Genomic DNA, 17,393 nt, shown 5'->3' with positions numbered 1-17,393 from the left:
CCGTTTGTCGGAGACTCAAATATTTTACATTTCTGGAATCCTTGGGTAAAGCGAAATAAAAAACAGTCCCTCTAATTTTGGGGCTAGGGGGCCTTGTTTTTTTTTTCATAAATTTGACATATGTTGGTAGTTTTTAAAAGGGGCGTGGCCAAATTTACCCATAAGCCTATAAAACCTAAACGAAAACTCAAAACTTTCTAAATTTGCCATAATACAGATTTATTATTTTGCACTCCTGACATAAATTACTAAATTACTGTTACTGCAGCAATGTTTTAACAACATTTTTTATTAAGTGCTCAAATATCGAAACTAGAGTCTTTAGTCTTTCTACTGATTGCACAGTTTGTCCAGAGAGTTATTTAACATGCTGTGAAAGTGAAACAGCAATAATCTGGGGCCGTCACCGATCCTTGACCGCAAAGGGGTTAAATGATGACCAAATAGAGAAAACAAACCGTATGCGCTTTCTGCCATCTCTATCTGCGCAAAACATGTTAAGCTCGGGCTGAAATGCAAAGCTCTAAAAGCAGGTTCAGTTTAGCTTAGCTGTGTCCGAAACTGACGGTTTATATTCACAATAAGCTACATATAATACATATAAGACTGAATCCATAAAGGGCTAATAATGACATTAAGACGTTAATATTATCGTGCATTGGTTCATATTTAATTATTAATTATTATTACAGCAAAAAAATATTTATGTGAATATGAATAGTAGTAGAGCACATTTATTTTAGGTTACAGTATGGGATCTGCATTAAAAATAAATCTTCAAAAGTCTACAACTGAGATAGATGCCGTTATATATAACCTGTAAATTGATTAAAGTGATCTAACGCCATGTTACAAATCATTGATCATTAGTTGTTCTTGATCAAAAATAAATAGATGCATGACTCTCATAAACTTGTTTTAATAAATCTTTTTTGCATTGAATAATAAAGATACAAAGCAGGTTAAGTTAGATATTATTGTACAAATAATTACAAAATGTTATAGACTGCGAATAAGATTGCTGTTTCACATTTTGCATGTGCATTACGAAGTTAATTATTTTTTAAATGCAATTATAAAAAATAAAACCAAACAAGATTTGTAATTAAAGGGTTAGTTCACTCAGATAGCAAAATTATGTAATTAATAACTTACCCTCATGTTGTTTCAAACCCGTAAGACCTTCGTTTATCTTCTGAACACAGTTTAAGATATTTTAGATTTAGTCTGAGAGCTCTCAGTCCCTCCATTGAAGCTGTGTGTACGGTCTACTGTCCATGTCCAGAAAGAAAAACATCATCAAAGTAGTCCATGTTACATCAGAGGGTCAGTTAGAATTTTTTGAAGCATCGAAAATACATTTTGGTCCAAAAATAGCAAAAAATAACGACTTTATTCAGTATCGTCTTCTCTTCAAGAGTTCAAAACAAAGCATTCTGGATATCCGGTTCGCGAACGAATCATTCAGTTCACCAAATCGAACTGAATCGTTTTAAACGGTTTGCATCTCTAATACGCATTAACCCACAAATGACTTAAGCTGTTAACTTGTTTAATGTGGCTGACACTCCCTCTGAGTTCAAACAAACCAATATCCCGGAGTAATGCATGCACTCAAACAGTACACTGACTGAACTGCTGTGAAGAGAGAACTGAAGATGAACACCGAGCCGAGCCAGATAACGAACAAAAGACTGACTCGTTCACGAGTCAAGAACCGGTTGCATCTGTTTTCGGATCACCAGTAGTTCTTTGGGACAGTAAATTCAATAAACAGGTTGAAGAAAACGGTTCACCGGTTCTTTTGCGCTCGACGTAATGGCGTCATTTGCAATGATTGCCCTTGATTCAAGCCTTCGGTTCACCCGCGCTCATAACATTAGCACAGAATCAGTTCAGAATCAATCACCAAAAGAATCAGTTCGGTTCATGCGCTCTGTGTGTCAGTCTGCTTCACGCTGAATCACACATGTGCAGTATCATCGGCTCCTCGATTCTTCTTATCCGTCTCGGCTCGGTGTTCATCTTCAGTTCTCTCTTCACAGCAGTTCAGTCAGTGTACTGTTTGAGTGCATGCATTAGTCCGGGATATTGGTTTGTTTGAACTCAGAGGGAGTGTCAGCCACATTAAAAAAGTTAACAGCTTAGGTCATTTGGGGATTAATGCGTATTAGAGATGCGAACCGTTTAAAACGATTCAGTTCGATTTGGTGAACTGAATGATTCGTTCGCGAACCGGATATCCAGATTGCTTTGTTTTGAACTCTCTCACCAACAGACACGGAAGAGAAGACAATGCTGAATAAAGTCATAGTTTTTGCTATTTTTGGACCAAAATGTATTTCCGATGCTTCAAAAAATTCTAACTGACCATCTGATGTCACATGGACTACATTGATGATGTTTTTCTTACCTTTCTGGACATGGACAGTATACCGTACACACAGTCAAGTCAAGTCACCTTTATTTATATAGCGCTTTAAACAAAATACATTGCGTCAAAGCAACTGAACAACATTCATTAGGAAAACAGTGTCAATAATGCAAAAATGATAGTTAAAGGCAGTTCATCATTGGATTCAGTTATGTCATCTCTGTTCAGTTAAATAGTGTCTGTGCATTTATTTGCAATCAAGTCAACGATATCGCTGTAGATGAAGTGACCCCAACTAAGCAAGCCAGAGGCGACAGCGGCAAGGAACCGAAACTCCATCCGTGACAGAATGGAGAAAAAAACCTTGGGAGAAACCAGGCTCAGTTGGGGGGCCAGTTCTCCTCTGACCAGACGAAACCAGTAGTTCAATTCCAGGCTGCAGCAAAGTCAGATTGTGCAGAAGAATCATCTGTTTCCTGTGGTCTTGTCCTGGTGGTCCTCTGAGACAAGGTCTTTACAGGGGATCTGTATCTGGGGCTCTAGTTGTCCTGGTCTCCGCTGTCTTTCAGGGCAAAGAGGTCCTTTCTAGGTGCTGATCCACCATCTGGTCTGGATACGTACTGGATCCGGGTGACTGCAGTGACCCTCTGATCTGGACACAGACTGGATCTGGTGGCTACGGTGACCTCGGAATAAGAGAGAAACAGACAAATATTAGCGTAGATGCCATTCTTCTAATGATGTAGCAAGTACATAGGGTGTTATGGGAAGTGTTTCCGGTTCCGGTTGACCTAATTAATTGCAGCCTAAAAATCCTTTAACGGATTTGGATAATAAAAGCATATTAGTATGTTATGTGTAAACCATGTTAAAGAGATGGGTCTTTAATCTAGATTTAAACTGCAAGAGTGTGTCTGCCTCCCGAACAATGTTAGGTAGGTTATTCCAGAGTTTAGGCGCCAAATAGGAAAAGGATCTGCCGCCCGCAGTTGATTTTGATATTCTAGGTATTATCAAATTGCATGAGTTTTGAGAACGTAGCGGACGTAGAGGATTATAATGTAAGAGGAGCTCATTCAAATACTGAGGTGCTAAACCATTCAGGGCTTTATAAGTAATAAGCAATATTTTAAAATCTATATGATGTTTGATAGGGAGCCAGTGCAGTGTTGACAGGACCGGGCTAATATGGTCATACTTCCTGGTTCTAGTAAGAACTCTTGCTGCTGCATTTTGGACTACCTGTAGTTAGTTTACTAAGCGTGCAGAACAACCACCCAATAAAACATTACAATAATCTAACCTTGAGGTCATAAATGCATGGATTAACATTTCTGCATTTGACATTGAGAGGATAGGCCGTAATTTAGATATATTTTTGAGATGGAAAAATGCTGTTTTACAAATGGTAGAAACGTGGGTTTCTAAGTCAAAGTCAAAGTCACCTTTATTTATATAGCGCTTTAAACAAAATACATTGCATCAAAGCAACTGAACAACATTCATTAGGAAAACAGTGTCAATAATGCAAAGATGATAGTTAAAGGCAGTTCATCATTGGATTCAGTGATGTCATCTCTGTTCAGTTAAATAGTGTCTGTGCATTTATTTGCAATCAAGTCAACGATATCGCTGTAGATAAAGTTCTTTCTAAGGAAAGATTGCGATCAAATAGCACACCTAGGTTCCTAACTGATGACGAAGAATTGACAGAGCAACCATCAAGTCTTAGACAGTGTTCTAGGTTATTACAAGCAGAGTTTTTAGGTCCTATAATTAACACCTCTGTTTTTTCAGAATTTAGCAGTAAGACATTACTCGTCATCCAGTTTTTTATATCGACTATGCATTCCATTAGTTTTTCAAATTGGTGTGTTTCACCGGGCCGCGAAGAAATATAGGGCTGAGTATCATCAGGATAACAGTGAAAGCTAACACCATGTTTCCTGATGATATCTCCCAAGGGTAACATATAAAGCGTGAAGAGTAGTGGCCCTAGTACTGAGCCTTGAGGTACTCCATACTGCACTTGTGATCGATAGGATACATCTTCATTCACTGCTACGAACTGATGGCGGTCATATAAGTACGATTTAAACCATGCTAATGCACTTCCTCTGATGCCAACAAAGTGTTCAAGTCTATGCAAAAGAATGTTGTGGTCAATTGTGTCAAACACAGCACTAAGATCCAATAAAACTAATAGAGAGATACACCCACGATCAGATGCTAAGAGCAGATCATTTGTAACTCTAAGGAAAGCAGTCTCAGTACTATGATACGGTCTAAATCCTGACTGGAAATCCTCACATATACCATTTTTCTCTAAGAAGGAATATAATTGTGAGGATACCACCTTTTCTAGTATCTTGGACAGAAAAGGGAGATTCGAGATTGGTCTATAATTAATTAGTTCTTTGGAGTCAAATTGTGGTTTTTTTGATGAGAGGCTTAATAACAGCCAGTTTGAAGGTTTTGGGGACATATCCTAATGACAATGAGGAATTAATAATAGTCAGAAGAGGATCTATGACTTCTGGAAGCACCTCTTTTAGGAGCTTAGATGGTATAGAGTCTAACATACATGTTGTTGGTTTAGATGATTTAAAAAGTTTATACAATTCTTCCTCTCCTATAGTAGAGAATGAGTGGAACTGTTCCTCAGGGGGTCTATAGTGCACTGTCTGATGTGATACTGTAGCTGACGGCTGAATGGTTGCAATTTTATCTCTAATAGTATCGATTTTAGAAGTAAAGTAGTTAATAAAGTCATTACTGCTGTGGTGTTGGGAAATGTCAACACTTTATTTTTCATTAATTTAGCCACTGTATTGAATAAATACCTGGGGTTATGTTTGTTTTCTTCTAAAAGAGAAGAAAAGTAATCGGATCTAGCAGTTTTTAATGCTTTTCTGTAGGATAGGTTACTTTCCCGCCAAGCACTACGAAATACCTCTAGCTTGGTTTTCCTCCAGCTGCGCTCCATTTTTCGGGCTGCTCTCTTTAGGGTGCGAGTATGCTCATTATACCATGGTGTCAAACTGTTTTCCTTAACCTTTCTTATGCGTAAAGGAGCAACTTTATTTAAAGTGCTAGAAAAGAGAGAGTCCATAGTTTCTGTTACATCATCAAGTTGTTCTGAGGTTTTGGATATGCTAAGGAATTTGGATACATCAGGAAGATAACTTAAAAAGCAGTCTTTTGTGGTAGGAGTGATGGTTCTTCAATACTTGTAACAAGAAGTAGAATTTACAATTTTGGCTATATGAAGTTTGCACAGAACTAAATAATGATCTGAGATATCATCACTTGGCTGAATAATTTCAACACTATCAACATCAATTCCATGTGACAGTATTAAATCTAGAGTATGATTTCGACAATGAGTAGGTCCTGAAACGTGTTGTCTAACACCAATAGAGTTCAGAATGTCTATAAATGCTGATCTCAATGCATCGTTTTCATTATCAACATGGATATTAAAATCACCAACTATTAAAACTTTATCTGCAGCCAGAACTAACTCGGATGTAAAATCACCAAACTCTTTAATAAAGTCTGTATGGTGCCCTGGTGGCCTGTATACAGTAGCCAGTACAAACATAACAGGGGATTTATCTTTAACATTTGTTTCTCTGGATAATGTTATATGAAGCACCATTACTTCAAACGAGTTATACTTGAAGCTTGCCCTCAGAGAAATCCTGAAAACATTGTTATAAATTGAAGCAACACCTCCCCCTTTGCCTTTTAGACGCGGCTCATGTATATAACAGTAATCTTGGGGGGTGGACTCATTTAAAATAATGTAATCATCAGGTTTTAGCCAGGTTTCTGTCAAACAGAGTACATCTATATTATGATCAGTGATCATATTATTTACAAAAAGTGTTTTCGTAGAAAGGGATCTGATATTCAATAAGCCAAGCTTTATCACTTGTTTATCCATATTGCTTCTGTTTTTTATATGTTGAACCTCAATTAAATTGTTAATCTTAACTTGGTTTGGACGTTTTTTGTATTTTCTAGTTCGGGGAACAGACACAGTCTCTATAGTGTGATATCTAGGTGAAAGAGTCTCCTATGTGCTGAGAATTAACTGACCTCTGTGACGTGAGGCAGCTAGCAGACGGTCGGTTTAGCCAGTCTGTCTGCTTCCTGACCTGGGCCCCAGTTAGTCAAGTATAAACACTAAGACTATTTGCCGTATTTCTAGAGAGAAGAATGGCGCCACCCCAGGAGGGATGAAGACCATCTCTTTTCAACAGGTCAGGTCTGCCCCAAAAGCTCGTCCAATTGTCTATGAAACCTATGTTATTCTGTGGGCACCACTTAGACATCCAGCCATTGAGTGATGACAACCTGCTATGCATCTCGTCACCACGGTAAGCAGGGAGGGGACCAGAGCATATTACAGTATTACATATTACAGCATATTACACACAGCTTCAATGGAGGGACTGAGAGCTCTCGGACTAAATCTAAAATATCTTAAACTGTGTTCCAAAGATAAACAGAGGTCTTATGGGTTGGAAACAACATGAGGGTAAGTTATTAATTACATAATTTTGCTATCTGGGTGAACTAACCCTTTAAGATAAAATATTTGAACAAATAAGAATAAAGGTTGTGCGTCGCAGTCAGCATCATGTGAGCCAAGCAAATCTTGCATTTTGATATTTTAAGGAATAGTATTCACTCCTGCATTTCAATGTTTTACTTAAATTGTATAAAAGCAAGTCAAGGTGGCTCTCTTTAAAATCACTGAAGTTGTCAAATAATGAAGCTCTTTTTTTATCGTGTGCACTTTGTTGATTATAATGAGAGAACTTGAGTTTAAATGTGAGGATGTTTTATTAATCCAACCATACTTTTCAGTTTCAGTGATGTAGCTAAGTCATGGCCACGTTTAATTAAAATGTTCCTCTGTTAATATAAAATATTTTAACTACAGTGTTATTCTTTAATTTTCCCCGACTGCAGCCATCAGATGTAACATCGTCAAGGCAATGCTGACAGCTATTTGATCGGCTGGCACGCCTGGGTGCATGGTCTAAATGGGTTGTCCCTATTCTCTTAATGAGTAATGGTTGTTTTTTGGGTGTAAAGTGCAAGAAACCAATCAGAGTCTCATCTTCCATTCCCTTTAAGAGCCAGTTGCGCTCGTGCCATGACGGATTTGCTATTTACATGGCGGGATTTGGCAAGCGCAAAGACAGAACGCATCTCCGAGATGAAACGGAGCTGCTCGTGTGCGAGCAAATAGCCTAATTCTGATACATGCGATGACTATCCATTATGACATGTAGGCATATGTATATATATATATATATATATACTAAACGTACCTGAAAGCAGTGAAAACAGCAGTGAGAGACAGAGTTTTGCCACTTGTCAGTTGTGTTGCTGCCCTGTTTTTATGGTAGCTCCCTCTGCTGCAGTGTTTGAATAGTGCCCTAACCTGGCCCTTGTCTAACAGATAAGCAGAATAACTGCCTAAGTCCGACTGGAGCTGTGCCTTTTTTCACTTTCTATCTTGCTCATTACACAGCTGCTGTGGCAGACATAAACATAGTTCAGTTTTGTTTTAAATGGCAAAGTGATTATAGTTCTTTTAGTTTATTAAGCTAATTTAGAAAACTGTTTGGAACATGTCTTAGCCTGCACCCAGACGCAGGCGTCCTCAACACCCCTCAACTCTCACGTGTCAATGTTTACGAATAGATTAAATGAAACAGCACAAATGTAAACTTGACAAACTATATATCATTATAAAGATCTAAACCTCAAGCATCGACGACAGATCAGTTTTTCAATACAATTTTACAATACAAATTGTTACAAAGCAACTTTACAGAAAACTACATTTCTACAATATTTAGTAGTAGCTTATAAGTAATGACTGTCAGTTTGTGCACGTATGACAGGATTTTTCAGAAAAAATGAATACAAGACGTAGTCAGCCAGACGATGAACATTATTAACAGCAATTATTATATGATGCAGTCACACATGTAGCAATAATTGTTAGTTCTGTTGTTGATTCAGGGTTAGCATCATCTTAGGTCCTCTGAGGGTCAGCATCATCTCTCCTCAGGTGTTCTGGATCCAGACTGGAGCTTGTGTAAATCCTAGTTACCACGGGATTTAAATCCTGTGGCAAAACAGAGAAACAAATAGAGACATCATTAGCATAGCTGCTGTTCCAACAAAGTAAAATTAATTAGTTTAACCCAAGCTGAAGAATAAGAATGCGCATTTGATCAGATACAACTGCAGTCACAATTTAAGAGATGCATCATTCAAGAGAAATTTGGGAGTTTGGGAGCCAAATGTGAAAAAGCTCTACCTCCTTTAGTGGACTTTGCTATCGCAGGAACTACCAAAAGTCCAGCGTTTTGTGACCTTAGGGAGCGTGATGGATTGTAACGTGGTAGAAGGCTAGTTAGGTACGCAGGAACTAAACAATTTAGGGCCTTATAGGTAAGTAATGATAATTTGTAACTGATACGTAACTTAATAGGTAGCAAGTGCAGAGACTGTAAAATTGGGGTAATATGATCATATTTTCTTGACCCGGTAAGGATTCTAGCTGCTGCATTTTGGACTACCTGTAGCTTGTTTATTGAAGAAGCAGGACAACCACCTAGAAGTGCATTACAATAGTCCAGTCTAGAGGTCATGAATGCATGAACTAGCTTTTCTGCATCAGAAACAGATAACATGTTTCGTAGCTTGGCAATTTTTCTAAGATGGAAGAATGCAGTTTTTGTAACATGGGAAATATGATTTTTTTAAAAACAAGTTGCTGTCTAATATAACACCCAGATTTTTGACTGTAGAGGAAGTAACAGTACATCCGTCTAGTTGAAAATTGTAATCTACACGATTCTGTGTACTGTTTTTTGGTCCAATAATTAATATCTCTGTATTATCCGAATTTAATAAGAGAAAATTATTGGTCATCTAATCTTTTACACTTTAACATTTTACTCATAGATTGATTACAAAACTATACAGGTATTCAAGGGCAGGCTCTAAGATGGTTTAGATCCTACCTGTCCGATCGCTACCATTTTGTTTAATTAAATGGGGAGTCATCTCATTTATCACCAGTAAAATATGGAGTGCTACAAGGGTCCGTCCTTGGTCCCCTTCTATTTTCAATATACGTACATGTTGCCCCTTGGTAATATTATTATAAAATACGGTATTAGTTTCCACTGTTATGCTGATGATACTCAGCTATATATCTCAACGATACCAGATGAAACTTCTAAATTATCTAAGCTAACATAGTGTGTTAAAAATGTAAAAGATTGGATGACCAATAATTTTCTCCAATTAAATTCGGATAAGACAGAGATATTAATTATTGGACCAAAAAACACTACACAGAATCTTGTACATTACAATTTTGAGTATGTCATGATCTATGGTGTCGAACGCAGCACTAAGATCAAGTAAAATTTGCAATGAGATGCAGCCTTGATCTGATGCAAGACGCAGGTCATTTGTAATTTTAACAAGTGCGGTTTCTGTGCTATGGTGGGGCCTGAAACCTGACTGAAATTATTAATACAGATCTTTTTTTTTTTTTTTGCAAGAAGGAGCTCAATTGAGCAGACAAAACTATTTCTAAAATTTTAGACATAAAGGGAAGATTTGAAATAGGCCTATAATTTGCCAGTTCACTAGGATCTAGTTTTAGTTTCTTAATAAGAGGCTTAATAACCGCCAGCTTAAATGGTTTTGGGACGTGACCTAAAGATAAAGACGAGTTAATCATATTGAGAAGCGGTTCTTCGGCTACAGGTAACAACTCTTTCAGTAATTTAGAGGGTACAGGATCTAATAAACATGTTGTTGGTTTAGATACAGTGATAAGTTTATTTAACTCTTCCTGTCCTATATTTGTAAAGCACTGCAGTTTATCTTTGGTTTCGATGGATAAAACTGACTGAAGTATTAGACGCTGTAGAATCTACATTTGTTATTGTATTTCTGATGTTATCTATTTTATCAGTGAAGAAATTCATAAAGTCATTACTATTAAACGTTGGTGGAATATTTGAATCAGGTGGCGTCTGGTTATTTGTTAATTTAGCCACTGTGCTAAATAAATACCTTGGATTGTTTTGGTTATTTTCTATGAGTTTGTGGATATGCTCTGCCCTAGCAGTTTTTAGAGCCTGTCTATAGCTGAACATACTGTTTTTCCATGCAATTCTAAAAACTTCCAAGTTAGTTTTTCTCCATTTGCATTCAAGACTACGACTTTCTTTCTTGAGAGAGTGAGTATTACTGTTATACCATGGCACAGTACGTTTTTCTCTAACCTTTTTCAATTTGATGGGGGCAACAGCTTCTAATGTATTAGAGAAAATAGTGCCCATGTTGCCAGTCATTTCGTCTAGTTCATGTGTATTTTTGGGTACAAATAGCAGTTGAGATAGATCAGGCAGGTTATTTGTGAATCTGTCTTTGGTGGCTGGAACAATAGTTCTGTCCAGACGGTAACGCTGAGACATATAGTTGATATCAGTGATACGCAGCATGCGCGATACAAGGAAATGGTCTGTAACAACATGACTTTGAGGTACGATATCTAGATCAGTAAGATCGATTCCATGCGATATGATTAAATCTAGTGTATGATTAAAACGATGAGTGGGCTTGGTGACATTTTGCTCGACTCCAAAATAGTTTATTAGGTAATTAAACGCAAGTCCTAATGCATCATTTGTATTATCACCGTGAATATATAAAATCTCCCATGATTAGCGCTTTATCAACTGTAACCAGAAGGTCTGAGAGGAATTCTGTATATGGCCCTGGTGGTCTATACACAGTAGCCAGAGTAAGAGATACATTAGATTTTTTTTGCATGTCTGACAGTGTAACATTAAGCAGAAGTATTTTGAAAGAGTTAAACCTGTATCCTGTTTTTTTGGGTAACACTGAGAATATCACTATATGCCCAGTGGACACGAGGAGGGCCGGGTGGAAGGGACCTAGGGAGAGGGACAGGTCGAGAGAGAGAAGGAGAGGGGAGAGAGGGAGAGAGAGACTGATGGTAGGGGTTCGCCGACCCCTGGGCATGCCACCATGTGGTCCAAAGCAAGATGGATGGCCGAGTCCAGCAACTTGGGACGGTGGCACTGGACCCACTTGGTGGTCTTCTTCGGAAGCCAAATGATGAACTGTTCCAGCACCACGAGGTTGATGATGTGTTCCACGTCACTTCCCTCGGCCAGTAGCCATTTGTGGCAGGAGTCTCGGAGCTGCTGGGCCATCGCGAAGGGCCAACCAGATTCCCCCATGTCCAGGGAACGGAACCGATGACAATGTTGCTCTGGGGTCCGGCCGACCAGCTGAATGATGGCCCTCTTCAGGTCATCGAAGGAGGTTCGCTACCGGTAGTTGTGCGGCCACCTGGGACTTGCCTGAGAGCAGGGGGATCAGACAAACTGGCCACTGGTCGCGGGGCCAGGCGCATGCTTCAGCTGATTTTTCAAACAACTCCAGGAATACTTCAGGATCATCCTGCGGTCCCATCTTATGAAGGGACAAGTGAGCGGGTACCGCGGGCGGTCCCGTGGCCTTGGCCCGAACCTCCCGGTCGATCCAGCTCTGGAACCTCTTGCAGTCCTCCTGCTGGGCTTTAAGGATGGCGTGGAACCACCGCTCCTGATCCGTTCTCAAGTCCAGCAGGGCCTGATGTTGCTCTTGATGTAGGGCCATGAGGGATGAAATGACGTCCGCAAATTGCGTGGAGAACGGGCTCTGCATGGCGGCGACACTCCTTCTTCCTTTCCCGTGTTTCGGCACCAGTGTAGTAAGTTCGTGGGTGGAAAGGAAGAGGACAAGGAGTTGGCTGGACTGATGATGAGTTAATTAACAAATAAAGTAATCTTTTCTAACACCAACGGTGACATTTACTCTGACATCAATACACACTATCGCAAAACACTTCCGGGTTACTCCTTACTGTTCAGACGCACGTCAGCAGTCCTTCTCTCTCTCCACTGCTCCTGTTTCTCCTGCCATTATATACTCTCTCCACGCCAATTACTGAAACAAGAGACAGGTGTTGATCATTTCCGTCCAAACCACTGACTCACGGTTTGTCTCCTGATTCTCTATAACTTTTAATATTTTTGAGGATTATCAAATCTGATTGATCAAAAGTAAAGCACAAAGGGTCTTCTTTCATCAAAATGATGTGTGTAACACACCAAAGTAAGAAACTGTTACAATTTTAAGTTAGGTAGAGCACTTTCAGCTGTGAGTCCCATAATGGGGGGTGCTGGCTAACAGGTCAAATTCAATGACAACTAAGCGGATAGCAGCAGACGGTGACATTTGATCAATTTAGCCTTCTCAAAGGATCACTACTTGCTTAAAATAAAATATATAGATATCAAACATTTAAAGCATATCACAATGTTAAAGTAGCAGAAAGTTTTACTTTTTTGTTATGTATATAATTCCATATATAATTCCACATGTGTTAATTCATAGTTTTGATGCCTTCAGTGTGAAACTACAATTTTCATAGTCATGAAAATAAAGAAAACTCTTTGAATGAGAAGGTGTGTCCAAACTTTTGCTCTGTACTATATATATATATATATATATTAGTGGTGGGCCGTTATCGGGGGAGACTCTTATCGGCGATAAAAAAAAAATCGCCGTTAATCTATTCTCAAAGTTGGGTTTGGAGCTGGGTCTATACTAAGCAAGCTATGATGACTTTCACCTTGATATTTTATATAACCGACTGGCCTACAAAAGATTCTCAGGACAGTTGACAAGCCATGCTGCACATCGTCACGAAAGCTTATCTTTTTCGCGTGTTTTTAAGCCTTACTGCCTGTCGATTTAAACATTAAAGCATCCAAACACAAGACGCGGAAAAGCTGAACAGAGTAGCTGGTTACTCGCGCGCTGTGTTCGGTGCGCACGAGAGAGGGAGCCGCGTATCACAGACAGCGACACTGAACCGAGCTCTCTTCTGCAAAGTTCTCCTCGAAGTCCCTCCTGCACCTGAACGAACAAATACAAATCGCAGTTTGAACAAACAAAAAGATGTGAAAGAGCCCAATTCAGTACCGCGGTGTTCTGGTGTTCAGGGCTCACGCAGAGAAAGGCGTCTCTAAACACTTGAACATCGAATTTGCTCATTTTTGCTTTTGTGCCGACAAATACATACAAAATATGTCAAAATATCCACCTGGGAAATTATGCTCGAAAAAACTTTCAGTTATTTCTTAAGTGAAAGTAAACAGTTGAGGACAAAAATGGGATGTGTATTATATTGGATGCGTTCATCGTCTCTTAAAGTGACCGCACCTAATTTAGCTGCTAGCTGCTGTAATGTTAATCCAAGAAAATGAAAATCACTCACTGCTCTTGACTGAATTACTTTGTAGTTTTAACAGTCAAACCAAAAATTATTCAGACACCAGATATAATTTTTTATATATATAGCAAAACTGTAATAATGTGAGAAATGTTTAAGGTGTCTCAAATAAATGTAGGTTTGATTGTACATTTCATTTTTACATTGAAGACTATCCAGTGCTATTTTACATTTAATTATTTGGTTTCTGTACCTTGACACCTACAAACTTGAAAAAAAAGCTTACACATTGCGTAAATAGCACAAATAAATAAAAATAAACGAACATACAAATTAAACAATTTCAAACAGGGCCCACTGGTACCACCTTCACCGGGTCCCCGCTGACCCCAGCTACGGCCCTGCTCACGCCTGTTTCACACATACTCCGTCTGCAGTGCGTATGCAGTCCGTGTGCGTTACGTATGTGGTGCAGCATGGACTCAATGTGCTTTCACACAGGACGCGTTTGCAGTCCGCTACTCGGTACGTAAACGATCGCTCCTGGAACGCAACTGGAATCCGTTAACATGGGTGCGTAAAAAAATATGCAATGCATACGCACTGCAGACGAAGTATGTGTGAAACAGCCATAAGGTTGTTTGCACCTTGTGCAATGTGGAATTAGTTTACAGCTTTTTCAAGCACTTTGTGATGCATTTTGGAAACAGGAGATGAGCCCCTTTTCTAATGCACCGCCTAACTCGATAAACCCCTTCTCAAAGACTTACTGTTTGTCAATTTTATTTGGGTAACACACATATTTTGAATGCCTTCAGCAGAATTCAAATGAGCCATTTTAATCTAGATTAATCTAGATTAATCTAGATTAATTTCAAGATCACAGTGAGTAAAAAATTAATCTATGCCCACCACTAATATATATATATATATATATATATATATATATATATATATATATACATACAGTACAGACCAAAAGTTTGGACACACCTTCTCATTCAAAGAGTTTTCTTTATTTTCATGACTATGAAAATTGTAGATTCACACTGAAGGCATCAAAACTATGAATTAACACATGTGTAATTATATATGGAATTATATACATAACAAAAAAGTGTGAAACAACTGAAAATATGTCATATTGTAGGTTCTTCAAAGTAGCCACCTTTTGCTTTGATTACTGCTTTGCACACTCTTGGCATTCTCTTGATGAGCTTCAAGAGGTAGTCACCTGAAATGGTCTTCCAACAGTCTTGAAGGAGTTCCCCGAGAGATGCTTAGCACTTGTTGGCCCTTTTGTCTTCTGTCTGCGGTCCAGCTCACCCCTAAACCATCTCGATTGGGTTCAGGTCCGGTGACTGTGGAGGCCAGGTCATCTGGCGCAGCACCCCATCACTCTCCTTCTTGGTCAAATAGCCCTTGATGCCTTCAGTGTGACTCTACAATTGAACAATGAAAATAAAGAAAACTCTTTGAATGAGAAGGTGTGTCCAAACTTTTGGTCTAAACTGTATATATATATATATATATATATATATATATATATATATATATATATAGTTTCACTTAAAGCTGAAGTAGGTAACTTTTGTAAAAATGTATTTGTGAAACCTGTCATTATGTCCTGACAGTAGAATATGAGACAGATAATCTGTGAAAAAATCAAGCTCCTCTGGCTCCTCCCAGTGGTCCTATTGCCATTTGCAGAAATTCACCACTCCCGGTAAGAAACAACCAATCAGAGCTGGGGTCCTTAACTTTTTTTGTGTTCAAGTTTTACAAATTGTATATAATAAGCGAGTACACCATGAATCCATTTTCCAAACCATGTTTTTAGCCTGTCCTGAATCACTAGGGTACATCTATAATAAGTGTTTATATTCGGACTATTTTAGATTGCTTCGGGGGTACCGCGGCGGAGTAACCCGGTACCTTTGTGATTCTTCATAGACATGAACAGAGAGAAGTAGCTCCGGCTACAATGTTCTTCCGCAAGACGCAAGCAGTTCTGTTTATTAACCGCTAGAGCGTCAAAAGTTACGGACTGCAGCTTTAACAAATGTTTTTGTCTCTTTGCCCTCTGCAAATCAACCAAACATCAAGATAACAGTTCCCGCAATATGTTCAAATGATATTCAGTTTAACTGACAGAATGTATTACATTTTACTTCAGATTCTCTTTCTCAAGTCAATCAATATACCTGAGTGAGAGTCACAAAAGTCGCAACTCAATATTCACATATTTACCTCACTATGGAACTGGGCTGGTATTGGAGTGTCCAGATATGGCAGGGCAATCAAATCAACCAACAGCAACCTGTTCAAAAAGAACAAGTCTTTTCCTTTTAAACACAAGAAAAGCCATTCAAAGGAATCAGTGAACACATCGTCCACATGAATGTTTACGATATGCAGTACAGTCTTTCCAGCAAACACGGTAATATAGATTCATTAAAAACAAGGCTCTGTTTTCAGTTCTGAAAGTCCATGCAGATGTCCATGCAAAAAAAACTAAACAAAAAAAGACAAATATGCACATTTTGAGACAAAAACACATGCAAAGCATAAAAAAGAACTGTGAAATATATAAAAACTAAAATTAAGGGGCAATGGCTGGACTTTCCTAAATAAGGAAATACTGGAAACAAGGAGAAATACAGTCGGTCTGTACTGGAATAACAATGAAGAAAACTCCCTTCAGTTGGAGACAGAGACCCGTCTCAGCACACAGGGACATTTTAAAACGCTTATCATGAAAAAATTCTTAGACAAAAAAAAAAAACAATCAAATCTGATCCAACTAATCAAGGTCTGCAGGATCACTAGACACTTAAAAGCAGGTGTGATTTGGAGCTTAACTCTGCAGAGCTGTGGCCCTCCAGGAATTGAGTTAAGGCCACATTCATACCAATATTGTTCTCTATGTGGGTTCTAAGCATTTTGGAGATGCTCTGACCCAGTCATTCAGCCATCCCTATTTTGCTCTTGTCAAGGGCACTCACAACCTTCTGCTTGCTCAATTTGCTTCATTACAACACATGAAATTCAAAAACGTACTTTTCCTTTGCTGCCCAATATGTCCCACTGCAATGGCAGGTGTTAACGTCTCCTTTCAGTCGTTTTTAGTGTTTTTGCTGATCAGTGAATGAAATTGTGGCTTTTCATTTAAGAGATGTCTGTTCAAGCTGATTTTGTGTCTTTCAGGAGGACCCAAAAGAGCTGAGCTTCTGGCTGGAAGATCTCTACACCCCTGGTTATGATTCACTGCTCAAGAAGAAAGCAGCTGAAATAAAAAGAAACAAAATTTGTAAAATGCTTGCAGGCATCATTCTGTTAGTTTGCGTGGTTGTGATTATTATTACAGTGCCAATAGTGGTAACACAGTCAAGAGACTGATGGAGCTACGACAATCACTAAAACTGCCTCTATTCCTACAACAATCTGACAGTTCAGGTGAACAACAGCAAGCACTTCACATCATGTTCATGTCCTATGATATCGACAGGGGTGTCAGTATGATGAATGGGATGTTGTCTAAATTAGATTTTGTCTGTTGTGATTAAACTTAGTCCACCAGCCTTGTGGTTCACTAAAAACCGAGGAATACCCACATTTTTCTGTTTCGTTATAACATTATTATTTTTTTACAAC

General features: G+C 38.7%; 1 protein-coding gene and 1 long non-coding RNA gene across 3 annotated transcripts in view; one reads left to right on the top strand and one right to left on the bottom strand.

The window, feature by feature from the left end:
• The window catches only part of LOC132127725 (uncharacterized), a 396,454-nt gene extending 380,671 nt beyond the window's left edge, over nucleotides 1-15,783 (bottom strand). Inside the window, exon 1 of one of the 2 annotated variants that reach the window (XR_009427584.1) lies at nucleotides 15,595-15,783. This is a non-coding gene — a long non-coding RNA (uncharacterized LOC132127725). The remainder of the gene's footprint in view (nucleotides 1-15,594) is intronic. The other variant, XR_009427585.1, reaches the window with a different exon arrangement.
• The window catches only part of LOC132127724 (major intrinsically disordered NOTCH2-binding receptor 1-like), a 53,364-nt gene extending 36,226 nt beyond the window's left edge, over nucleotides 1-17,138 (top strand). Inside the window, exon 4 of the mRNA XM_059539777.1 lies at nucleotides 16,950-17,138. Coding sequence (XP_059395760.1) covers nucleotides 16,950-17,138 — 189 coding nt within the window. The remainder of the gene's footprint in view (nucleotides 1-16,949) is intronic.
• Nucleotides 17,139-17,393: the final 255 nt, after the last annotated feature.

The sequence above is a fragment of the Carassius carassius genome, chromosome 45, assembly GCF_963082965.1.
Source record: "Carassius carassius chromosome 45, fCarCar2.1, whole genome shotgun sequence".
NCBI classification, from domain to species: domain Eukaryota; kingdom Metazoa; phylum Chordata; class Actinopteri; order Cypriniformes; family Cyprinidae; genus Carassius; species Carassius carassius.
The sequence above is the reverse complement of the archived record's forward strand: the minus strand, read 5'-3'. Positions and strand labels throughout refer to the sequence as shown.